Source organism: Molossus molossus, unplaced genomic scaffold (genome assembly GCF_014108415.1).
Source record: "Molossus molossus isolate mMolMol1 unplaced genomic scaffold, mMolMol1.p scaffold_m16_p_18, whole genome shotgun sequence".
NCBI classification, from domain to species: domain Eukaryota; kingdom Metazoa; phylum Chordata; class Mammalia; order Chiroptera; family Molossidae; genus Molossus; species Molossus molossus.
Window position 1 is genome coordinate 48,697,718 of NW_023425353.1, and position 27,590 is coordinate 48,725,307.

The window sequence follows — 27,590 nt, forward strand, 5'->3', positions numbered from 1 at the left end:
AACCAAGGGAATGAAAACAAAAACTGTAACTTTACCAGAACTCCAAAATTACACCCCAATTACCTTGGTAGGAAAATAGCGCTTGGTCTTAAATTGCTTGAGGAATGAAGACAAAAAAAATGTTGTGAAAAATAAGATAACACACCAGAAGAGCACGTCTGGAACATAAGGCCCATGAGGACCACAAGCTGATCCTACAAATACACCATGAAAGGTTCTACATTCCTGAAAAAAAAAAAAAGAGGGATTGAGGGGATTCTCAGATAGCCAATAAAATACTAACGAATTTTACTGATTCTAAGATGCTACTGATTGTAAGACACACCATCGTTTTATCTATCATCTAAAAAGACAAAAATACTTCCAACTCAACTTTAACACACCATCAACTGTTAAGACACATCCTGAGTTCAGAGATGTTACAGTTTTAAAAACATGTGCATTTTAAATCACAGATCTGAAATACAGTATTTTGCCAAGTTACAATCATAACTCCTATCTTTCAACCCGTATTTCCTTTGGTGGAAGGCTCACAGTAAGTATTAATCCCCAGAAGTTTTCTGCGCATTCCTGCTGGTTCACAATTTTTCTATCTTTACTTCTCAACCAGTGCTTTATAACAAAAGCTACAGAGAGAAAATTACTACCAACCATACCTTTTTATGATGCTGAAAAATACCTATAGTACTAAATTCAAGTCAGTAATAAAAACTGCTATAGGCTTTTCTGACTTGACTCAAGAATGTGGAATTAAAGCATTGGGGCTATAAGCAGTAATGTGATTATGAAAATATCTCCATTAATAACAATCAATAACATAATCAATAGTATAACATAATGCAATATAATTATAAAAATCTGTCGACTTGATCTTCCTCTGGGGCATAAAAATAACTGAAAGGCAACCAGTGGCTAACGAAGACACACGCTACTGAAGCGCTCTTCCCCTCACTCATGCTTTAAGGAGACTCATTCTTCACAACTACAACCCAAGTTTACCAAAAGGTTCCATTTTTCTCAATTTTTATGTGCTGAGATTAGAACACCTACAAATTTACAATGTGGATCATGAAAATAAAAGCTATAGCTCCAAAAAAAGAAATGTATCTAACACAGCCCTTTTGGATGTCAAAAAAAACAAAAAATCACAATGAAAAGACCATGTCTCTATAATATCGAGATGCCCTATTCATCACAGAATGACTTTTTTAAGCGAACCACTTTCATTTGAGCAGCTCTATTAACTTGACCTCTTTCATAACAGAAGTGACTTTTAAATATGAAATAGCAAAGCATTAATCTAAGTTGATTACATATATGATGCTTTATATCAGCACTGTCCTAGAGAATTTTCTATGATGATGGAAATGTTATGTAACCTCACTGTCAAATACAGCAAGCAACCAGCAGTCACATGAGGTTACTGAGCACTTGACATGTGGCTAATGCAACTGAGAAACTGAGCTTTTAATGAGTTTTATCTAATTTATATTTAAATAGACACACGTAGGGAATGACTGCTGTACTAGACAGCAGACTTAAATTATCAATGGGATAAAATTTCAGATGATATCCTTCCAATTATACACTTAAGCACCGACACCTTTAATGAGAGAAAAAATGACCTGCAATTGCTTACATAATATAAAAAGCACCAGAAAAGCTCAGGGAATCTTGGTTTTCATTCATATGGCTAGAATCACTTTATATTTTTATTCCTAAATCCCAACCTGGGGCATGTCAAAAACAAATATTCTAGGGTTCAGGACAACATTTCCCAACAGAATACAAGAATATGAAATAGTATTCAGGACATAATAGGTGCTCATTCCAGGTTTTTGTCCCTTTTCCTTTCTCTTCCCTTAGTGCTTAAGTCAGACTAGTCTCACAAGTTAAACATGGTTCGGTGACATTCGGGACATTAGTAGAGTATTCATGGTCTTCTAAATAAGCTGTTCAGAGCAGATGAGCCAATAAAGAGAGGGCAAGGCAGGTGGAAGGGCTGCTGAACTGTCAACTCTAGTGTTGCAACCATAGTCCTAGTACACCCTTCCTTCAAATTTATGAATCTAAGTAGAATTAGGGGGGAAAAGTATATTCAAATCTTTTTAATAATGGTATCTTGGAAGTCAGATATATTCCATCTTTTTCAACTGTACCAGCTTCAGTTTTTTCAGCCTACACTTTTTAGTGCATGATACACAAAAATGTTGTAACTCCTACTTGGTCAACATAACACTGTATTTTGAAAACATACTATATCCATCAATCAAGAAAAATATGTAGGTCTATTAAGAAAAAGTTGAAGAATTAGGTTAATAGTTGCAAATCTTTTATATACTCACAGAAACAGTGAGATTGCTCCAGGAAATATCATGTGCTGTTATATTATTTTCCATCCATACATTTAGTGTTTCATTGCTAGGGTTAGGAGGTTCCATACATACACATCTGAGAAATTAGAATAGGATACAATTTTTAGGGTCCTATATTTCATGTTTACATTTTATTAAATTGATCACACAAGGTGGTAGCTTTTAACTTCTTAATTATTTCCATGTTGCAAAGCATGAACACTAGAAGTGAAACACCCCTCAGAAATAGAAATGAGGTTTGGCTTATATAAATAAAACATAACTAATACAAACAGCAGTGAGAATGTTTACTTAATGAAACTAGTTAGACCGATCTCTTGGGAGGGGGGTGTACCAGTTTCTTTAAAATTCTGAGAAGATACTACCATGTGTGGCAAGTTTACTCTCCCCTAAATCTCATAGGAGCTGCCGCTGCCTCCCCATATACACACAATATGCACAGATTCCCAATAAAAGTTACACTCCAGTAATCCCCTGTACTCAGACAAGCCCTACCTACTCATCCTTGAGATTCATTCTAAGTAACAACATACTTTTTCATCAGGACAAGACTAGGAAAGTCATTAGGAGATCAGAGAGTTTTAGTTCATATCCAGAACTAACTCACCCACATAAAAAATGCTAAAACACACACACACACACACACACACACACACACAAGCAAGTCCCTAATATAGATTTAAAAATGTAAAACAAATTAGATTATGAGCTGTTCTGAGAAGAGGCAAGAGGCTGGACTTTGAATTCAATCCAGGCTCTATTACTTACTAGCTGTTTGAGCCAAGGAAAGTTTTAATCGCCACGAGCCTCAGGTTTTTCATACATCTGAATAACTGAGGAACACTGTGGTATGAGTTATGCAACATTCATACAAGTGTTCACAGAATGTTAGCTGAACGTGTGATGCTCACAGGTAATTACTAGGTTAACCAGAAGGATGCACTGCTCTAACTGGCTGGCACTAGTATGAAAACCATGCTCCATAAAGGTTAAAGGAACAGCGAAAGAAAGAAGACAGAATATAATGTTTAAAAAATTAAACAGTTTAAGAGCAAAGAAGATAGCGCAAAATAGATTCTGGCATCCAAGCGTCACTAATATTTTCAAACAGGTCAGTGTCTTAAAGGAATTTTCATAACCCTCCCTACTCTGTCCATCAAAATTGAAAGTGTGCAAGGCGGGCAAGGGAAGGAAGGAGAAGGAGAGGTATGGAGGGGACGGGAAGAAGGAGGGAAGATATGTTCTTATTGTTCATTGGTAACCACATTTTTCCATATGAGTTAATCAAATGCAGAATCGTATTTACAGCATAAAAATAACTGGATTTGTTCAACAGGATTTACTGAGTGCTTTGGTAAAAATCTCATCCGTAACAAACAAGTCAACCTCCACGTGGCTAGCTGGGTAAATTTAGCTCAATACAAAGTAAACATCACATCCCCAAAAAATCCATTCTTAGGCTCAGCCATCTCTGAAAAAAGAACAAGAACATTTTGATACTAGAGGGAAACAGAAACACTTACGAGTAGCTGGTCAGTCCATTTAAATTATTGTGCATATTAAATTCATATGTTTCTCCTAAATGGAAGAGCTTCTCCAAAGCCTCGTAGATGAATATGATGCAAATGAGAGCTGCAAAAGCCTCCTCTGTGAAGCGAGTGATGTAACACACAAGGCTGCTGGCATCTGTGGCAACCAGAACAATGCACAAGAAAGCGGTCCACAGACCAATACTGGTTCTTAAAGACAAATAGGAAAGCTGATAATCTCTGTTTAAAAAGAAAAAACGTGAACACGATCAACATATATAGAGTAGTATTTACATTTATAATTTTCATACCAAGCAATAAGAACAGTGTAACAACATAAGACTCCTAAAGAGAGAGGAAATTACGGAAAAACAGACTAATAACTGCTTCAAATGAAGACTAGCTTCTTATTCAACAGACTTCATGGTTATCTTTTACTTACATAAAAGACCAACAGTGGAAACCTGGTAGGCAATAAGTATTCCAAAAACAAAGACTTCACTTTGGAAATCAGTTATGAGGAGTAAACGACAAAGCAGCACTCTCAGAACCCCAGACGCTCTAGTGTCAACAAGGTCATCACACGATGGCCCCAATGTCCCTGCTTGTCACCACCATCTCCTCTACCACCAGCATCTCCAGAGAAAGCGAAGTCAATTTTTCATTCAATTTCAGTGAGGAATGACTACCACAGCATCTAAACCATGTCAGGACACTGCATTCTCTATTAGTCTACACAGCATGCCAGATCAGGATCAGAATCAGCTCGTTCAATGGAGAAAGAATCAGAATAAGAGGAGCTAGAGGAATCAAATACTTAATAGCATCAGGTTGCCCCAGGCTAACATATTCGATTGCACTTATCTCCCAGAAGGAGCAGTACTGGCCATATCGAATTCAAAGTCTACTAGCCACAGTACCCTGCACTGGTTCCCACATTGTCAACAACCCTGCCAGTGGAAACTGGACCTCCCTCTGATTGTGCCAATTCACTCTGTGAAGAGCCCCAGTGGATAAGGTCAGCTCAAGCCCTCAAGATCCACCTTCCGAAACTTCTTTTGGTAAGGCCAATATACCATCTAATAAACAATTCAGACTAACACTTTCTTACTGAGTTGACATTTGCTAGCACAAAGAACTTTTATTGCCCCTTAAGTAATTTGCTTATCAGTGCTCAAATCCACTGATTTTGTACTCGAGGTGACTGGGGGTAGAAATGATGATAGGGACTAGAGTAGGGTCGCCCACACAGTAACACAAAAATGTTGACAATATATATATTGATCAGATCTTCTTTTTCAGTTATTAAATATATAATGCACTTTTACCTAAAGATAAAAAACAGTATAATGCATAATTATACACATACATAAACATGTGACAAGTAGATAACTATTACGTACCTGCAGAATTTAAATAAAATTTTTTCAAACACTAAAACTGGACCTGTACTCCCCAATATTGTTAGAGGTTGCCCAGCAAACAACGAATAGGCAATCCCAGTTAATGATGCTCCAAAAAGAGACTCTATTGCACTCTGTTTAAGGAAAAAAGAAATGAATAAAAGCAATACATCATAAACATATCTCTAATCTATGATAATACATGTACTAGACATCTGGAAAATAAAAAATACTAACCAAACAGTTAAAAATATAAAATACAACTCTGAGTCTCAAATTTAAATTTTAAACACATAAAATTAAAAATACCTTTTAAATACATAAGAAAAATTGCTTTGTTTCTGAATATTAAAAGTGAGCTTTTGCAAACAACCTGAACTCCAACCCAATGCTGTGAAAGGTAAGGAGGAGGGAATAAATGGCAGACAGACATAGAGACTTCAATTCTATCTGTGGAGGTTTTATTTCTTAAGCCTGTGGTGAGTACAAAGATACACATATTATTTTGAATATTTTTGTATGTCTGAAATAGTTCATTTAAAACACAGAAAACATTAAACACTCGAGATCCTGCTTGAAAAAGACTCCTTGAAATGGGTAAGAGATTAACATGTGATGTTACTATTCCCAAATTGATTTCTAAAGAGCCATTTTCACACATTTTAAAGAAACAAATCTAATAGGATAGTCTTCACCAACAGATATCAAAGATGAAATGCTTAACATAAATAAAATAGGTGGAAACATCTCTTTATAAAACTGACAGCAATTATAAATGAGGAAATACCTTACTGTGATTCAAGTTTGGTAACAGAAGACAAAATGAGAAAATTAAAAGACACAGAGAAATTTTAGATTAAAACTAGTAGCCAATTGTATACCAGTACCAACATTCCATTCTAACTTTAGGTTATTAGGTAGGAAGAGGGTGAGGCTAGGCCACTGGACAAAGAGGAGGGATCGGAAAGCAGCAGCTAGTTTACCACTCACAGAGATCAGAGCCAACCGGAGCACAATCAGGAAAGGAAAAGCCCATCCCCAGAAAGTGGAGGCAAAGAGACGGAGCTTGTGAGAAACAGCCCTTCAGGAATTGGGAGGCAGCACAGCTTCAGGCCAAGAGCAGGGCTTGAGAACCAGATTTGAAGTGTCAGATGGTTCTGACTAGGTGTCAAGCCATGGACACACCTAAAACTTTTTGAGCTCAACTCCTCTCATTTTTAAATGGTGCTGATAACAGGCAAAAGATTATAATGAAGCGGTGTTTGTGAGACACCTCGCAAGCATCTGGCAGACAGGATGCACTCAATAAATCTTCATCAGCAGCAATAATCAGCATCTTCCAAATCAAAATCACAAAATAATAGTATGCAGTACAAGTATTACTTAACTATTAGTAGAAAAATAGGGTCAAACCCACATACAAACTTGACTTTTGGCAAAATTAAAAAGTGCCCATAGTAACAATATATTTGTTAATTACATGAGATAAATTTTCTTGCCCATAGACCGTGGTTTGTCCTAGAAGACACTGCTAAGCCATTACAAAATCCTTAAAATAGAATATGCATATTTATGTATGAAATGGCATTTAGAAATAGAAAGCAAAAAAATTGAGAAGCAAAGCAAAGAGATGGCAAGTAAGGGAATGCTAACAGAGGCAGATAGGCATAAAATTACAGTTTCCCTCCCCAACATTGCATTGAAAAAGCAGAAACAGCCGCATGAAGTCCTTCCTTACACTACTCCCAATCCTTTATTGCCACATTTCCTAGGTCCTTTACCCAGACCTATTTTCTTTCTAATTTTTAAACTGTTCCTATGTTCATTCCCAAACTGAACTAGGTCTTTTCCTAAAAAAAAAAAAAATCACAACCCCACTACCTGTGGTCCCCACCCCACATTCAGAAGTTTCCGGTTTACTCATCCAAAGTCCTGCCCCGCCCTTGGCTGGTGTGGCACAGTGGTTAGAGTGTCAGCCCTTGGCCCTCTCACCAAAGGGTCTCAAGTTTGATTCTCGGTCAAGGGCACCTATCTGGATTGTGCGTGCGGGAGGCAACCAATCAATGAGTCTCTCTCTCACACTGATGTTTCTCTTTCTCTCTCCTCCCTCCCTCCCATGCTCCCTAAAAATTAATGGAAAAAGTATTCTCGGGGGATGATTAAAAACAAAAAAGGCCCTACCCTTCTCTTCCCCATATGCCTCCCCACCGCAGGCACTGAGCACTCCGTGTTCATCTGTCCTCAAATACCTTTATTTTGATTTTTGCAAAATTACTTCATCCGTATTCCTCTTTCAGAGCTCTGGCGGTGCCTGTGTCTAATGCTGGCATCTTCCTCCTCACTGTCATCACTCCTCCTCCACTCCATAAATGTGAGTAACTTCCCGCTCTTTTCCTCGCCTTCGCTCCCTGTAAATGATCTCCCTGGTAACGTCATCTGTTCTGTTTCAAGCCTCACCTGTGCGTGAACCATTCCCGACCTCTTCATTTCTGTCTTATCACTACCAACTCTGGAGCTCCACCTCCTTAGGTCTCCATTTACACCTGAAGTTCCAAAAAAGCATCCGAAAACAAACACGTTTCCAAATCACCTTCCTCCATAACACACTCTGCGTTCTCCATTTCCATCACTTCAACTCTTCCAGCTCTTCCTTGACCTCGCTCCTGTGTCCACAGCACTCCATGACATACTAACTACATTAGACCATCCTGTCTCTCTCCCCTTCGGTTAGGATCCCTGTGACAGGGTCCTGGGGACAGAAGCCACATGCTCGTGTCACACTTGTCTAGATCCCTCCAGTGCCTAAAGCACTACCACATGCACATGGGATTAAACAGCAGGATGAGACGGGCAGGCAGTGAGTGACAGTCACAGTCTAGAGCAAAGCAGCTTTCCATGAAGGTAACAGGTAAGACATTTCCACAGGGACTGGCAGAGTTACATGTACAACTCATGACAGCACATAAAGAAACTTATAAAAAAAAAAAAAATGTGCCTTTCACATAGTGATTACAGAATAAGGAAAAATGATCTAAATAATTGAAAAGAAAATGAGTTGAAAGGAATTTTAATTGTCATGTTTATCTCCTGTTCAGCTCACAAAATATTTTAATTAAATAATTACCACTACTTAGCATTGACTATTTTTTAAACTTTTATTTGTAAGAATAAATTAATTTTCTCCCAAGAGTAAATATAATTAAATAAAATATACTTAAGAATTATAAATCATCTCATTTTAATGCCACTAAAATGTATATGAATAAAAAATTGTCTTTAAGATTTCACAAAGAACTGGTTATGCTTCCCACAGCCCCTAATACAGTATTACCAAGAGCAGCAGTAAAACATAAAAAGTTTCATTTTAGTCAAGAACAAAAAAACATAACTTTCATTTCAGTTGTGTCAAATTACGGATGCAGTTTTCAGTTATACTTTCCAATAAAAAGCTTTGACTATTTTCACACAAATTTAGTAATAACAAGATTAAAGGAAGCACCACTTCAAAAACCCATCGTTTGTCCACAATTCCGTTCTCTTCTTCCAAATGGTCTATAGTCCGGGCCTACCCACCAGGGCTGATGACTTAACATTACTCGCACAGCTATACCTACCTAACCCTATGGTGCCCTACAGGGCGTGAAGTAGCCCCAGTGATAAATTCCTCCACCCATGGCCCGCCCGGGATCAGTTCAAGTGGTCTCCCCCCATCCAGACCCCTCTCCCCCACACAGACAACACAAGCCTTTTACTCAGTTTATAAAACCATTCATCCAGCAAGCCAGGAGAAACTTTTTTTCTTCTTCTTCTTTATTTTTCTTTTTTTTTTACCTCAACTGTGCATCTTCTCCTGTTCATATGGCTTCCCCATGTTTCCCATAGCAATTACCTTTGGGGGAAGTCTGCTTTTGGACAGGTTAACCATGCTGTGCGTAGACTCTTCGAATAAAAGTAGGAATAGTGAGACAAATGCACACAGACACTTGCCTCTGAAGAGCTAAGAGCCTGGCCACTACCAATCTTTGTACTCACTATTCTGCCTTCTGTAGCTTCTCCAAGCAGCCCTCCAAAAGTGATTACAGGAGACATACAGGCACAGTATAGGAAAAGAATCGAGGCCAGGCACTGCAGACTTAATGCATCCTTGAAGTCACTCAAGAAAAAAGGTGCTTTCCTTTTGATGTCAAGTATCAAACCACCAAAAAGCCTAAATAGGTGAGATGAAACTCGTCAAACTGTACACTAGAGGATTCTAGCTATTTCAAACTAAAACTATGGGCTACATAAAACTGCTGGTGTCTAAGTGTTTTGTCAACAAAAATTAATATCCTATTTAAATCATGGTATAAATTACAGAAGATACACCCATTTAATCTAACTCACTGATAGAGGAAAGGTTGATCTCATTAAGTTCAGAGACATAAACATTTGTATTTTATGGACTATATACAGAAAAGACTGCAGGCAAATGATTTTATATGAGTAAATGTAATTTCAGACATAAATGTGCAAGGAAATGTACAATAAAAGTAAATAAAACCTAACAACCCATTCATGAAAACATACATAAGTTATTCTATTATTATCTGCATTATAAATCTTAAAGGCAAGTGTCAGAAATGCCAGGAAGGCAATTATAATATAAATCATAAGCCCCCAAAATACCCTTTAATATGAATAGAATATGCAGTGCTTAAATCCACTCAGAAGTAAATTAAATAATTTAAATTATTTTTTAAATTAGCACTTTAATTGCATAAATATTTCTGGTCCAGGAAAAAGGCCTAAGAAGTACTTGAGTGTACGCAATTTACTTTATATATAGTCAAACTAGTGTGCATATTAATAAGAAGTTTTAATTACTAAATTTAAAAATCTATATTTGTACATCAAACCTGTGTCATTTCAATACTGGGATTTTTTGTTTTTGTAATCAGACTTTTGGATCAGCTAACTTGAAAGCATTCCACTAAAATATAAGCTCTGTGAGGAGCAGAGATTTTTTCTTGTTCAGTGCCATTATCTTCAGTGTCTAGAACACAGCCTGGGACAAAGTGGGTACCCGATAAATACTTGTGATAAATCGATAATTCAAAACAGGTTTTGTGGCTCAAAAATATATAATCATTCAAATCCCTACTGTAGAAAACACTCCAAAAAATTAATCTTATGCTTTCCAATGCTTTGGACGTGGCAAGCTTGACCTTTCTAACATCTTTTTAAGTTAATAGTGAAATGGATCCTGCCCAGCCGGTGTGTCCCAATGGACTGAGCATGGTCCCATGGACTGAGAAGTCCCAGTTCAATTCCTAGTCAGGGCACATGCTCAGGTTGTGGGCTAGATCTCCAGTAGGGGGTGTGCAGGAGGAGCTGATCCATGTTCCTATCTCGTGGATGTTTCTCTCTCTCTCTCTCTCCCTTCCTCTCTTTAAAAAAATAAATAAAAACATTTAAAGCAAAGGGAATTAACTTGCAATAATAAAGGTGCCAAGGACGATCTAAAAAATAAAACTACATCATCAAATCAATAACTGATTATTTAACAGCTTATATAAGGCTCTAAGATGACCAACCATGAGCTCAATGAGGGCCTTGGTATTTCTCACTAATTCTATCTCATTTTGAAGTTTGAGGAAACAATAAAAACAATAGTTAATATCAGAGCAGCACCCTTTGCATGGGGACAATCTTATTCTCTATTATACTCACAGAGACTAATATATTAGTCAATGAATTAATTGTGAGTTTAAGCTTCTCATAAAGTTTATATTTAGTATACCAATTGTTATTTTTCTTCTGTATAGTATTAGTTAGGCATGTCATTACTATCCCTAATAGTGTATGTGTATAAGATAGCCTGGCTTTTTAAACAGATATTAAAGATTCAATATTTACTTCCACAGAGACCACCAGTGGACAAAAAGTTATCAATACCCCACACGCTTTTCTACATAAAAAAATACCATAACATTTTCTACTTCTACAAAATATTTTAAGACAACATTTACACCTGGCAATATTCCTATTCTTTATTCCAAAAATGAACAACTTCAATAATTTTTCTAAGTGGGTTTCCAGAGACTGATACCATGGTTTAATTATACATGTCTAATTTTACATCATCTTATGATATAATGCTCTTTTAAGAGTTTTAAGTCTATGCACACACAAAAATCATTGGTTATGATTTCTCTGTTCCCATAATTCTCTAACTTCACAAGAAAATTATAAAAGGACTCCACATTTTCTTTAAAAACCTTCTTGTAAATTAGCCTACTATATAACTGTGCAACATTCTTAACATAAGGCATAATATTTTCATTTTAGATTAAAGCTTGGTATACAGAACCCAAGTATGTATTAGTAAACTTATTTTTAAATGCATAATAATTTTCCTTAATATCATATACCTATACAATAAGGCACAATGTTGTTTTAATATGAAAAAAACACTGTATGAGATTAGGCTCAAATATTTGCAAAGAAAAAGAATTTTGTATGCCTTTTTCATCAAATCAACCCCTAATCTCAAAAGATACCCACACTGTATCAGTATTTGTACCCACCGTCCAGTCCTCTGTAGCTCAGGGCCAGCGTGATGAGCGGCCTCTTTAGGAATCTCACCCGAGCTGGGGGCAGCTCCATTGGGAAATACAGGAATCTTTCTCTTTTCCTGCATTTCACAAAAAAACATACTTTCAAAATTTTGTTTTAGGAAAGCTGAGATGGCATCTGCAGTCAGAGGCAACATGAAATCTTAGTGGCCACATGTATCTAACTAGTGCTCCTGGAGAAAGGTTTCCTCACATACACTTCGACTTTAAACAAGCTCTACTTTAGCACAAAACCTAATCTTGTTTATCAATATTTTAAGTTCACGTTTGGTTTGTTCCATTTTATACTCTAATATATATATTATAAAAATCCATATACACCATTTCAAATTACTATTCAGCAAAAGGAACATAAATATCCAATGAAGTATCGCTCCCACCAGAATTTTTAAAATACTGCTCATGTTAACTGCTGAAAATGTACTTTACATTAAGAAAAAGGTAAATGCAATTTTTCTTTTACTAAAATACTTCCCTTAATATATAAGTAGCATGAGAATTGTGTATTCAAAGCATTTTCATGAAAAGTCAATATCCCATTAAGTTTTTTTTACAAATTCAAAAGTACTATTCTCATGATAAAGGACCTTGTTCCCCTCACTTGAAAAGAAAGGAGTTTTTAATTTGTTACTTGGGCCTAAGAGAAAGAGAGAAAAAGGAGGAGGAGGAAGGGAAAGAGTGGTAGGGAGGAATATGGAAGAGAGAGAAAGATGGGGTGGGTCACCCCAGGAGATCCCCCAGTTCCTGAACTACTAACTTACACTACCTGGTCTATATGTTCAGAATATGTAGAGGGTAAAGACTTATCTATAATCCTAAGGTTACCATTTGAAAATATAAAAAAAAAACTAAAATACAGCTTAGCTCAAAGAAGAAAACAAAATTATGGAATTCCTAGAAAATGAACATAAGTATATTAAGAAAAATGAAAGAATAAAAATAAACAAATTAAGCACCTAACTCAGGAAATGTTAAAACCAAAGGGGAAAAAAAAGTTTCCTAAAGGAAAGTGAAAGGAATAAAACAGCTAAAAGCAGAAACTGAGTTAGAAAACAAAATACATTTTTTTAAAAAAAAATGAATTTTTAAAGCTGCTCTATTTGAGAAATATGATAAACCATTAGCTAATCACAACAAGAATATGACAAGGAGGCAACTTCACAAACTGAGGGAAATTATATATATATATATATGAAATATATACATATACATAAAGAGAGACAGAGACTACAGTGTACAATCCTATACAGATACATTTAAAACCTTGATGAAATGGGTGATATACTAGGAAAACATAATTTTCCAAAACTGACACCAAAAAACTGGAAAATCTGTACTATAACTTACTAAAACTGACCCCAGAAAAAGTAGAAAGCTTACACAAACCAGTTTCCAGAGAACAAGCAAGTTGCTGTAGCCTACCATACAACAAAAGATTCAAGCTCAGAAAATGTTACAAAAGATTCTTACAACTTTTAGAACTAAATTATTCCAAGCCATTTTAAGTTTTAAGAATACAGAAAAAGGAAAATTTTAAATGTGTTTTTATAAAACAAGTATACTGATAATACTAAAACATAAAAACTGCACAAATATCTATAGACCAATCTACTTAAGAGATGCAAACAACATAAAATACCAAACATAGACTGCCAACACATCACAACCCAGGCTGGGTTTATTCCAACAATGCAAGAGTGTTTTCATATTAACTATTAATATGATTTACCATAATAACTGATAAATAAAATGCATATGATCATCTCAAAGCCCTTTGACAAAATTCAACATCAACTTATATTAAAATTTTCAATGAAATACAAATGAAGGTACTTTCTGAGCATGATAAAAAATGTGTAATTTTGGTCCCAACATCAATAACTTATTGAGAGAAATACTAGGGACATTAACAACCATTAAAAATTAAGAATTGCCCATATCAAGTCAACTACTACCTAACACTATTAGAGATTTTAGTTAAAACAATTAGACAACAGAAAACATATCAGAGGTATAAGTTTTAAAAGGACAGATTAAAATACTGCAGATGATATGAATAAATAAAAAAGAAATATACAGTAACAAATAGCCTTCACATACATAAAAGTAACAGACAATTTAATAGAACAGAGACCCCCTTTACAATAGAAACAATAAAGATAAAATACTAATGAATACACTCACCAAGAAGCTTGAAAGCGTAGATAAGGAGAACTTTATAACATTCCTTAAGGACACAAAAACTGACTTGAAATAGGAAAACAACTAGGGAAAGATATACCATGTTCTTGAACAGATTCAGTGTTATAAAGATGTCAATTTTCCCTCAGTTCATTTAGAAATTTAACTGCCATCATAATTTTTTTTTAAATCAGGTGTGTTTTTGTTTTTTTTTCTGTAAATAGGAAGCTGATTTTAAAGCTTACATAAAAAATAAACATGCAAATATAGCCAAGGAAATTTAGAAAAACAAGAGTAAGAGGAGTCAAGAATGAACCTAGATCTTTCAGATATTAAAATACCAAAAAACTGAAAAATTAAAGTGCAAAATTGATCCATGAATAGACACACCAATGGTAAAGAAACCCCACAAAAAGACCTGAATGCAAATGGAAATTTAGTAAATGAGAAAGGCAACATCACCAATCAATGGGAGTAATAATAAAATTTAAAAATTGTATCAACTTTTTAATAAATTGGGACAACCAGGCAGCAATTTAGAAAAAAACATGAAGCTGGATACATACTCCACATAATACACTGTGCTGAACTCCAAAGGCTCAATGAACAATTTAAATGTTCTTTAAAAAAGGTAGTGGAGGGCAATGAAGGAATATATTCAGATATATTCAACCTCACTAATTACAAAAATGCAAAATAAAATCACATTAAAATAACAGATACAGTAAGATAAAGATACCTATCAGACTAACAAATATCCAAGTCTGACAACATACTGTGTTGGTGTGGCTATAGGGACATAGGCACTTTCATACATCGCCGTGGGGGTCCAAAATATAGGGTGTCCCCCCAAAAAAATGTATACATAACTTTTAATAATTATAAAGCCCATGTTTATTAAAATACGTTTCATTAAAATATAGGGTATTAAGTTTCAAAATGTAACAGAATCTACAGACACCCTGTATACATTGGGGGGGGGGGGAACGACACCCTGTAGTTCCCTGATAAAAAGAGATTCTGCTAATTATCTACTAAAATTATAAATTCCCATGTGAGCCAGCAATCCTGTTTCTGAGAATTTATCCTATAGCTCCATCTGCACAAGACTAATATGAAATATAAATACTGTGATATTGGTTTGTAATAGCAAAACACCAAAAACAACCTGAGCCCATAGTTTATCCTATGATACAAACAACAAAACTGTGAGAAAGGAATAAGGAATATTTGTATGATTTCTTATGATCAGATCTCCAAAACATATTGTTATATAGAAAAAGCAAGGTGCAAAACAGTACATATAGTATATTAACTTCTGGTAGAAAGAGGAGAAAGTCAAACTATATGTTCCTATTTCTTTGTACTAAATAAAAACTAGAAAGATAAACAAAAACTTGTAATAAATGGTGACCCACAGAAGGTGGGTATAGAGGTAAGAACGTAAAGTGTACTGGAGTACAACTTCTCTGAGTGCTGTATATAGTTTTGATTTTTAAAAATGTGTAATCAAAAAATATTTTAAATGTAACTCAAAAGAACTGTGTGGATTCTTACCTGAGAAGGAACACTTTTTGGTGGCTCTATACGTATAGAGGGATCCCACTCTCCTGGAGGTAGGACAGTTACTTGATCTAAAAATTCATCAATTCCAGATAAGAGGTCATTTCTGTCTTTTGCTTTATAAGCTACATCATGAAAAATCTACAGGAAGGAAAAAAACAGAACAAAACAATGAGTAAAAGAATTTTAAAGTTGAAAGAAAATTCTGTACATAGTAAATCTACTTCAAATATCATAAATAAGTCAACAATAAAGATAATTATCTAACCTCTTGTCCCAGGCAGGTCTCCACCCAACCTGGGTAACAACTATAAAAAATAACCCACTAATAGTATTATCAGATGAATTGACAGTAACAATCAAACAAAATAGTAATGTGTTAAGACAAAACAATTTTTAAAAAGAAATTTTTACTAGGAAATACTCAGTAATTCATTACTGAATAAAACAATACTGCAGCATGTCTTTCCACTTCTATATTTTAATGTCATTTATCCTAACCCAATAATCATCGATATACAATTTTACTTAAATACATAATTTATTTGATCACTTATATTTCCTGGGTGCCTACAGCGTGTCAGGCAAGGCCCTTGTACTCGAGAACCCAGGGGAAAAGACAGTGAAATAAGTTAATGACAGAAATACATAATTGCAGGTAAAAATAAAGCAGGGTAGCCCTGGCCCGTGTGGCTCAGTTGGTCAAGCATCATCCTACGTAACTAAAGGTTGCTGGTTTGATTTCCGGTTGGGGAAAAAAATAATAAGAATAAAGCAGGGTAAAGGAAAGTCTCTAAAGAGGTAAAACTGCAGGAGAAATCTGAAAGAAATGAAGGACAAAACCATGCAGGGGGGCAGCGTGGAGTCAGGTGGAGATGGTGGAAGAGAACTCAGGCAAAGGGAACAGCAGCTGTGAATGTCCAGAGGCAGAAAGGAGTATAATACATCTCAGGAACAAACAGGAAGCTAATGTGGCCAGAGCAAAATGGGGAGGATATGAGTTTCAAGAAGCATGTAGAGGCTAGATCAGGCAGACTCTACTAAGATAATAGTTAAGAATTTAAGTTTAAACATAAATATATAACTAGATGTCACTGATACATCTGGATCAAGAAAATGATATATTCAAATCTCCATGTGATGGGTAGCATAGAGGAAAACACTGTAAGAGAAAGACTCCAAAAGTCCACTTTAATCACCAAAGAGAAGAAGGTAAGCAAGAGCGTAAGCCAGAGCAGTGGCAGCAGAGATGGCAGATTAAATGCAAATCACAGCCCTGGCTGGTTTGGCTCAGCGGTTAGAGAGTCGGCCTGTGGTCCAGAGAGACCTGGGTTCAGTTCCTGCGAAGGGCATGTATCTCAGTTGCAGTTTGTCCCCGGCCCTGGTTGGGTTATACAGGTGGCAGCCACTCAATGTGTCCCTTTCACATCGATGTTTCTCTCTCTCTCTCCCCCTCCCACGCTATCTGAACAAAAAATGGAAAAATGTCCTCAGGAGAGGATTAAAAAAAATGCAAATCACATTAAAGAGGTGAAATCAATAGAATCTGTGACGGTTTGAGACAGGATAGAGAAAGGAGGTCAGGTTCACATATTTAGGGTTTCAGACACCTAGGGACACATGGCAGAGATGTCTGCAGTCTGATTACAAAGCTCTCTCCCAGAGAGAGACAAGTCCTTGATCAATGGAGGTTATAGTCAAAGGTGAAGTTTGCAAACGTAAAAGAGAAATTACAGAGAAAAATGATGAAAAGGGGAAAATACAAAGCCCTGAGGAAACCCAAAAGAAATGATATCCTAAAATTCAGGATAAAGAAAATTTCTAGAAGGTGATCAATAATTTCAAATGTGGGAAAGAAAATAGAGAAAACACCAAAAAATATCCACTGATCCTGACAGAAACGTCTTGAAGACCATAACAAAAGCAAAATAGTTCAAGAGAGTATATGAGATATACCTAAAACCTATATAATTTTATTAATCATTGTCACCCCAATAAATTCAATTTTACAAAAGAATGATTATGAGATAAAATAATACAAACAGTAAGGACAATCTTTTAAGCTTCACTATAAAAGAGGACTAGAATTTAATACATATTATATGCCTCATAATCAGTGTCTAAAAGGACTTGAGATTCCACTTCAAAGGGATTTTAGATATGATATGCTTCATAATCAGTGTCCGCTTCAAAGGGTATTTTAATTACCTCATCCGTCATGAGAGTGGCTATTGATCTTCCAATTTCATGGTATTGTGGTGCCTTTCCTGCTGGACCCAGTAACAGAAACAAAAACCTAAGAAAACATTAAAACACACAGACTTAAACATAAACAACATACACACATACATCTCAGCAAATCATAAAAAATAAAAAAAATATCACTGAAGTACAGAAACAACACTTAGACCACTTTTACCATCCTCCTACACCAATCACTGAAAAGCTGGCAACTCGACTTAGACTAAAGCAGACCACTGAACTAAGAAAGGCGTTCATAATTAACTTTCTACTAAGTTATTACTTCCCATCTTCCTTAGGGTAAGACAGTAATTAAGGAATTGAGTGTTTTACATTAAAAGTTCCCATCTTCTATATCCTTTTGAATTTGAGTAAACAATTTCTCTGGTCTGTTAGGAAAATAAAAAAAGAAAAAAAAAAAGAAAGAAAGAAATTAGTGAATACCAATTCCACTGAAGTACTTAAAAGGTTTGCCTAAAAACACAGTTAAAGAGTATACACAAAAAAATCCACAATCCCTCAAAATAAAATGTGGAGAAAGATTCTACTATGGTAAATAAGGAACCAATTCCTTTGGAAGTAAAAATAATGTTTATCTATAACTCCAAATTTATCATCAAACCACACATTATTTGATTTTTTAAAAATTTATTACAGTGACTAAATAAAAAGTATTTAACTTCCTAATTATTTCCTTATCAACATGACAATAAAATATTAATTCTTATACTTATTCAAATTGAAAGTATTCACCTCCCTGCTTTATGAGAATGTACATATGAATCAATGGAATTATTTTTCTCATTTTTCATAATACTATACCATTAATGAACTTCAAAGCATACTGAAAATAGGCATGCACATTTCAATCAAGTTGAAGTTAATTCTTCAGACTTACTATTATAAGAATAATTTTTAAATATTTTTAAATTATTCTCATTTGGAATTAAATTTATACAGGCAAAAGCTAAGGAACTGATTATTCCTTATAATACAACATGCTAATTATTCTTATGGATATCACCCCTATTTTAATCTTTACTCAGAACGTATTTTGAACAGAAGATTTTGGTCAGGTCAGAACAAAGCATTTTGCCGAATTTAGGGGCATTATCACATTTAATCCATTATGAGGTATTATTATCCTCATTTTACAAATGAACCTTAGAACATTTAAGTCAGGTTTGACCCTCCCACAAAAGTGGCAGAGAAAAGGATTCAGCTCCATTTTCTCCAACTCCAGTGCCTGCACAGATCATACATCCATTATGATGAACCATTTTTTAAATCAAAGCTCCTGAGATGCCGACCTTCTTATAAAGGTATCAGTGCAATTATTTTTAAAAGAATGCTTTATTTTGCCCAGCCAGTTTGGCTTAGTGGACTGAGCATCATCCTGTGGACTGAGAGGTCTGGGATCGATTCCGGGTCACAGGGTACATGCCCGGGCTGCAGGCTCCATCACCAGTGGGGGGCATGCAGGAGGCAGCCAATCAATGTTTCTCTCTCTCCCTCGCCCTCATTCTCTCTCTAAAAATCAAATAAAAACATTTAAAACAAAAAATAAATAAATAAATAAAAGGATGCTTTATTTTGTTAGTTCCAGAAAGAGAGATCAGACCTGGCTATTGTGGCTCAGCTGCTGAGTGTCATCCCATATACCAAAAGGTTGTGGGTTCGATTCCTGGTCAGGGCTCATGCAAGAGGTAACCGATCGATGTTTCTCTCTCACACTGATGTCTCTCTCTCTCTCTCTCTCTCTCTCTCTCTCTGTCTCTCTCACACACTGATGTCTCTCTCTCTCTCTCTCTCTCTCTCTCTCTCTCTCCCTCTCTCTCTCTGTCTCTCAAGTCAGTTTTAAAAAGTTATTTTAAAAAAGAGAGAAATTATTATTTTATCTCCATCAAAGCCTTTGGTACAATGACAATATTAATAATTAAAACAATCTTTTACTACATAAAGGAACATGTTCCTTCAGTAGGAAAAAAACTTAGATTCTGGACATGCTACGAGAATGTTCAGCAGGACTCACTCTTTACCTGGTGGGAACAGGGACCTCGGTCAGCCCCGAGAGGAGAACGGCAGGGGCCAGCCGCACAAACGCGATGATAGGCCTTTCCAGAAAGTCCACTTCTCCCACCAGAACATTGGATGCCTCAGCTCCAGAAGGAATTTTCCTCATGAAATTCATATCAACCTATTGACAAATAAACAATAATTTAAAATAAAATCTGCGTAGTATTTATAAGACTAGTTAGAGGGAAACAGGAAAGAAAAGATGTTTTAAGACTATTATTTGCTAATCAGAACTGGTGATCTAAAGAATGCATAAATGCCAAATTTTTCACAAATACAAAGGATGGAGAAGATGAATACAAAAAAAAGCAAGCAAAATACGTCTATGAAACAGTATTCCCAACTCTTTTCACTGTCATAAACTTTACTATTTCAGAGATCTAAATTATCAAACATAGAAAATAGAGAAAATTTTCAGTGAACATAGCACTATCCATAAAAACTATTAAGGACAAGAATATAGTTCACAAACTAACAATGGCTTGTAAAATTATACACAGTGCTAAAAAATACTCTTTCATGATAATCTACTGTTTAATCTTAGAAATGAATTAATCCCTTTGTCTTTTTTGTATGTCCTTTTTGTTTTAAAGAACTCTGGGCATTCCCCAGTATTTTCACTAAGTGGAAAAAAAATTTGTTTTATTTTTATTTAAAACGAAAATAAGTAGTCATTACTGGTAATACACACACGGTTGTGCCGTATTATCAAATTTGGTTGTCTGTGTATAATTACAAAGGAAAGGTTACAAACATAGTATCGAAGCATGGGAACTTCATCATTTATACACAGTTGCACACAAGTCACTAAACAACCACTGACAGGGCTATCTATTAAAAATGAAAGCAGCACTTACAGCGGGCCTCTTGAGTCCCACACTCAGTGTGCCACAACTACAGTGCCAGGAGGCAGACTCCTGCCCAACAGGAGACAAGGAGGTGTACACAAGGATAGGCCAAGTGAAAAAAAAGTAAAACTGTGACAGAGGAACAAAAATAAACGGCATCTGCCATGTCTAGAGGAGATCTATAACGTAAATTATATTAATTTATTCACTTAACAAGAATAAACCGCAGTTTAGCTCCTGAACACTTCCCACTCATCTGAAATAACAGGAGCATCGGTAAAAATATCGAGTTAGCACCGAAGTGAAAGAACAGCAGCCTTTCTGTACAATGTCCCATATGCAAGGCTTTTTATCACTGCAAAGCACGAAACACAGCCAAGTTACACAGCACAAATCATCACTTAAACTACTTTTCTACAGAACGTGGTCTACGCTTTGCATCATAAAAGACTGAAATGAAATATATCTTACTTGGAATAATCACATTTAATTAAACATCTGACACTGGGTACAAACATATTAAAGTGTTGAAACTATCCCGTAGCAAATTAATAGCATTAAAATCCAATTATAATTTGAACTTGTAGTTTTTTGCCCTTTTTTTGAAATAAGTTTTGTTTTTCTATTTCACCTAAATACTCATCCACCAAAATAAAAATTTATAATTGAGACAGGCGAGTTGTTTTTGAATCCATGCTTTTACCTGCCTGTTGGGAAGCACCGACAAGCTTCCCAGGGATATTCCAGAAAGAACTGACACCGTAAGACAGTAATTCTGGGATCACATTACAGCCGAGCAAAGGCTGAATTAATTTTATTACTAATTCACTACTGCTGTAACATCATTCCCAGAATTCACGTTTCCAGGGGTGGTAACTCCAGAACAAAGGACTATAAGTCAAAAAGTACTCAAGTGTCATGATATCTTTGGCAGATACAGATGAAAATAACATGTTCTTCAAGTAATCTTTTTAAACTGGTAGAATATAGTTATACAGTATTCAAGTGCTCTGAGACTGTTATGTTTCTCACAATTTCTGACCTTAAATTAACTTACCACATGCATCACATGCAGGTTTGTAAGCACCGGTCTATTAAAAAATTATTACAATCAATGTTAAGAAAGGCTCAATGCTAACAGTTTTCTCAGTAAGACAGATTAAGAAAATGTGTAGTCAAGGATAAAATTACCTTGCTGAAATCAACAGTACTATTTTCTCTGCTGCCTCCACCTCCATTACCTTTAATCTCTCCACTTTTACTACTGTCCAAGTTTCCAGGTGCAGATTGTGGAGAGGCTAAAATACCTGTGTTTACAAATAAACAAATTCCAAATTAGTAAGGAGAAAATGCACATTGGAACCCAACTCTGCTCATCTCCTGAAAGTGATGGTTTATTAAAAAGCAAATGTGCAAGGTAAGGAAAAAAAAAAACAGTGCCAAGTGTTAGTACCAAACCAGCAGGACTAGAATATTTTAAGCAATAATAAAGCTATACAGTTTAACATTTAAAATAACATAACTGGAATTTACAAAAATGGTGGCCTTTGCAAAAAGAAAAAAAAAGTGAGTAGGTGCACAGAGGAGGGAAGACCCGAGTCTGAGTACTACTACAATGTTTAGCAATTACACATCCAATGTATCTAATAGACATGTGAATTGCAGAGGTTAATGATGCCTAACTACACTTAGCATGCTTGCATCAGTAACAATATAAATGTTCTGGTGAACCCTAACTGTAACTCAGGACAATCTTAACAGCTACATCAACTAAAACAGAGGTTAAATTTATCATAATCTTCCATAATCATAATAGCTTCCTCAAGAATTTTCATTTCTGTTGGGTAACATTTACATGCTGCATACTGTCATTATTCCTAAAAAAAATATAATGTTACAATATAGTACCAATGGTTTTTATAATATAAATACAAAGAGGAAGGGATTTTTAATTAAATGGGTATGTGCTGAAATAAGCACTCTGCAGCTTTGTAAGCTACGTGACTTGAAGGAATGCACACAGCCTCTAAGATCCAGACAAACATAAAATTAGCCTGTCTGGATCAGAAATGATAGATGTATATTGTATGAAATTAGCTTGTCTGGATGATAAGGGATGTATGTCCCAGCACTGGTATGCTCATTTCAAGATGACAGTCAGCAGCACCATCTCACAACAATAAAATAACCTAACAAGTAGTACATGACCAGTTGTTACCACTATGACTTTTGCAGAAAGTACATCACAGATTTCTACCGTTAAATGCATTTCATTTCTTTAAAACACCCAAGATTTCTAGTTCAAGAATATAGAACACTAAGTATCACAGCAGAAAAGGCACTGGACTGAATTACAACAGACTTTACCACTTACACAATAATCTAGTGGCCCACAGGAACTCAAACTGTTTGTGGTTACATTCTATAAACCTTATGGTTAATACTGCTAATTAAATACCAGTATATTAAGCACAATACATATATCTGATGCACGTAAAGTTTTCATTTTTCTAGAATATAACATACTATTACTAATTACTGAAACTAAGGTTTACTGTTTCAACTCAATGAGAGAAGACTTTTGTGATATCCACTTCTCTATCAAATACCGAAAGTAGGATGTCACTATGGCCCCTAAAATCTCCATATGAAAAAGCATCTCCAATCTATTTAGCCACATGCTCATTCTCTGGAAGTGTTCAAGAATTCTGAAATAAAATATTTCCTAAAACTTAACTTATTTTTCAGCATTTTAGCTTAGCACAGACAAATCATTAAGATTCCTCCTTTGACCTTTGTCCCTAAACTTCCAGAAGAGAGTCCTTTACTAAAATAGATGCCCAAGAGGGAAAAAAAGTTAACTAGTATTTTCAACGGTTTCCACTGGCTCCCACACAAGAAAGTGACAGATATCAGGATATCATTAAGACCCTGGCAGCAAGTGTAACAGAGCATATATGTATACTTATAACTACTAAAAATATCTAGTCTGTAGAAGTATAACCAAAGAATACATACGCACAGTTCCCTAAGAGAGTCCCAGTAAACAGATTTTGGAGAGACATGTGGAATAAAGAAAAGGTTACAGGGGAAAGTAAGGATCAAGTAGGAGCGGGAACAAGAAGTGACGTGGAACTAGATAGACACTGTCAAAGCCAGAAGAGATGACCTGAAGTCGCTTAGCTAACCTGGTCAACCTGAATCTGTTAAAACTGCCATGCCCCATACATGGTCCACCACTTTCTTCTCAGTGTAGTCCTCCTCAACCTCAGCTTAGCTAAAGCCGCTTTCTCAATCAGTAAAATCACCCCACTCCTACAATAAATTCTTAGTGCTCAGAATTAAATGAGTAAATTCCCCCAAATTAAAGTTATCATTAGCACAGATAACACAAAAGACAGCATTTCTTTGCTTTAAGAAAAATTTTTAAAAAGGAATGAGTTATGTGTATACACAACCATCAATACTGAGATGCAAAAATCCTGCTAGAGAAAGATAAATCAAAGTTAGAAGTTATCAGAGTTTTCTGTCATTAAAAGTTTGAAAGCAGAAGCGGTTGGGGCAGCGGTCCATAACCTGGGAAGATTCTGCCCCCAAGAGACACCCCGTAAGAAGCAATGTCTGGCCCTGGCCGGTTTGGTTCAGTGGTTAGAGTGCCGGCCTGCAGTCTAGAGAGATCCAGGTTTGGTTCCCTCTAAGGGCATATACCTCGGTTGCAGTTTGTCCCCGGCCCTCGATGTGTCCCTTTCACGTCGATGTTTCTCTCTCTCTCTCTCTCTCTCTCCCCCCCCCTCCCTCCCTCCCTCCCTCCCTCCCACTCTATCTGTACAAAAAAATGGAAAAATGTCCTCGGGTGAGGATAAAAAAAAAAAAGCAGCAATGTCTGGAGGCATCTTTGTGGACACGGCTGGAGAGCGCAGCTGGCCACTAGTGAAGAAGGCCAGGGATGCTGCTGAACATCCTATAGTGCACAGCACAGGCCCCCACAACAAAGAAGGGTCCAGCCCAAAACAGTCCAGCGCTCAGGCTGAGGAACCTTAAATTAGAGTAGTGGTTTTCAACCTTTTTCATTTCATGGCACATATAAATTACTAAAATTCTGTGGCACACCCAAAAAAAAAAAAAAAAAAATCCCAATCTGATAAAAAAAAAGTATAACTTTGACTTACTATAAAAAATAATAATAGTAACTACCTACCATTTTCTGCTCCAAAGTGACTTTTTAAAAAATCAGGTCTTATACTTGTATGTAAGGATTTCTGGTACCAAGAATTAACCAATCAGACGCAACCTTACTACTACTACTACTACTACTACTACTACCGCTACTACTACCACTACTAATACCACGCAATGCAACCAATAAGATGCAAATCTATTACATGACCTATATATTTATGGTTCAAGACAGGGCATATACACCGAATAGCTACTGTTGTGTTGGCTATTGTCATTTTCTTATTTGACAATCTAAGGGGAAACAGTTGAAAATCGCTGAGTTAAGATAGTTATAAATACTAGAAATGAGCTTACCTCTTTTACATATAATTATTCTCAAAAAAAAAAAACACCCACAATTAATGGGAAACACCACGTTCTTTTTTACTATGGGTATGCACAAAGCAGGGCCCATGACACAGATACCTATGACATGAGTCTCTCCAAAATTATACTGAGGCCACCTACTTCCTCCACTAACATAACATCAGGCTTCAAGAAAACTAGAGTTTCCATATATCCCTTAAACACCAAAGGTACTTGAACAGAATAATATGTAGCCGCTCCTATTATTTCCATTACATACCCTCCATAGCTGTCTTCTTAAACAATTATTGTGAGCTTTTCCTCGTCTTTAGAAATTCCCTCTCTTCCTTCCATTCTAACTCCTTTTCTTTAGAAAGGCTGATCAATCTCATGGCATACTTACTGCGGAAGAGGAGAAAAACTGTGTTTCTCATTTCTCAGTTAATTGCTCCTTTGGTCCCTTAACACCATGGCCTAACAAGCCATTGAGACCCATGTGTCACTTCCTTCCTAAATAAAATTTGTAGTCCCTTATTATTAAGAACACAGAAGCTGGTAAAACAAGAAATATTCAGTGTTACTGAGATATTGGTATAAACAAATACAGATTCTATTATAAAGGTAGATCTGAGTTCAATGCCTTGCTCTGATCATTTACGGTATGAGCTTAACATCTCTAAGTCTTAGTTTTCTTCATTTTTTAAATAAGGGTAACACCACAAACCTCATCAAGTTATTAGAATTAGAAATATAATATTTGAAAAGCATATATACCTATGTGTGGAACAAACTATAAAACAATGATCGCTATCACTATAATCATAATTAATGTTACAATTATTTAGCCACAAAACTTTTTTTTTTTATTTCTAAAAGTATACCATTTTTTGGTAACTATAATGAGTTTTATCTTTTCTTTTCCCCTTCAATCCTCACTCAAGGATATGTTGATTGATTTGAGAGAGAGAGAGAGAGAGAGAGAGAGAGAGAGAGAGAGAGAGAGAGAGAAACACTGATGTGAGAAAGAAACATCGACTGGCTTCCTCTCATAAGCGCCCCAACCAGGGACTGAACCCACAACCTAAGTATGTGCCCTGACCAAGGATCAAACCAAGACCTCTCAGTAGACAGGATGACGCTCCAAGCTTTAAATCAGTGTATTTAGCATGTTTGGATATAGCCAATAGAGAGTAAGAGGCTTGTCACATGGTGGTGGGAGCAGACTTTCAGTCAGAGGATTTGTGCTGTCACTGATTAGCTTGTATGGTCCAGGGGAAATTATCTAACTTTTCTGAGTCTGAGTTTCTGAAAATGGTTGTATCTACCTAACGAATTTTTATACCAATTAAATAGGCTAATTTAATAACTATAAACTACCAATGAAGTGTTAGATGTTATCAGTATTGTAGCCCTGGCCAGTTTGGCTCAGTGGTTGGAGCATCGGCCTGCGATCCGGAATGACCCGGGTTCGGTTCCCGCTAAGGGCGCGTACTTTGGTTGCAGTTTGTCCCCGGCCCTGGTTGGTCGCGTGGGTGGCAGCCACACGATTGTGTCCCTTTCACATCGATGTTTCTCTCTCTCTCTCTTCCTCTTTCTCCCTCCCACTCTATCTGAACAAAAAATGTCCTCGGATGAGGATAAAAAATAAAATTAAATTAAAAAAAAGTATTGTAGAGAAGTGTAAGAGTACTATGTGATTAAAAACACAAGTCAGTATTTGTATTTGTCACACTGATGCCTGTCAGTAAAGTAGTCACTAAATAATACTTCATATGAACTGGGCATAAAAATATGTATCGATGTACATAAAATTAATATAAAAGAGCCAACATTTTCATAATATATAACCCTTAAGTCACAAAACTTTTGTCCACTAAGAAATAATTTTTCTAACTCACATATAAAAATACGTTCTAGGCACAACTACAGGAACTCTGGTCTGGAAAAGTTCCAGGTAAATTTGGATTAAAGACAGATATATTAATGAACTAAGGGATAACTAAAATCTACTCCAAAATATAATACTGATATTGAAATGATGATGATTCCAGGCAGTCATTAGGAACATCAATCTTCTCAGAGACAAAGTAAGAAAAAAAAAAAAACATTCGATCCTATGATTGTCAAAAAGGTGAAAACATACTGTATTCTTTGGACAAAATCACCCAACAGTACATAAAAGGCACCTCACCTCATTATAATTTATGTACAGTGTGTTCCTTCACCTTATGAATGC

The 27,590-nt window shown here is 35.8% G+C and overlaps 1 protein-coding gene across 8 annotated transcripts in view; it reads right to left on the reverse strand.

Moving 5' to 3' along the window:
• SLC4A7 (solute carrier family 4 member 7) overlaps positions 1-27,590 on the reverse strand; it is a 112,875-nt gene that overhangs the window by 20,125 nt on the left and 65,160 nt on the right. For 4 of the 8 annotated variants that reach the window (XM_036267232.1, XM_036267235.1, XM_036267229.1 and 1 more), the window contains exons 7-17: positions 22,022-22,137; positions 20,840-20,899; positions 19,946-20,103; positions 17,874-17,961; positions 15,660-15,806; positions 11,874-11,980; positions 9,340-9,514; positions 5,308-5,441; positions 3,899-4,144; positions 2,346-2,451; positions 64-225 (exon numbers count right to left, since the gene is read on the reverse strand). In XM_036267232.1, the coding sequence (XP_036123125.1) occupies positions 64-225; positions 2,346-2,451; positions 3,899-4,144; positions 5,308-5,441; positions 9,340-9,514; positions 11,874-11,980; positions 15,660-15,806; positions 17,874-17,961; positions 19,946-20,103; positions 20,840-20,899; positions 22,022-22,137 (1,499 nt within the window). The remainder of the gene's footprint in view (positions 1-63; positions 226-2,345; positions 2,452-3,898; positions 4,145-5,307; positions 5,442-9,339; positions 9,515-11,873; positions 11,981-15,659; positions 15,807-17,873; positions 17,962-19,945; positions 20,104-20,839; positions 20,900-22,021; positions 22,138-27,590) is intronic. The other 4 variants (XM_036267234.1, XM_036267236.1, XM_036267233.1 and 1 more) reach the window with 1 other exon arrangement.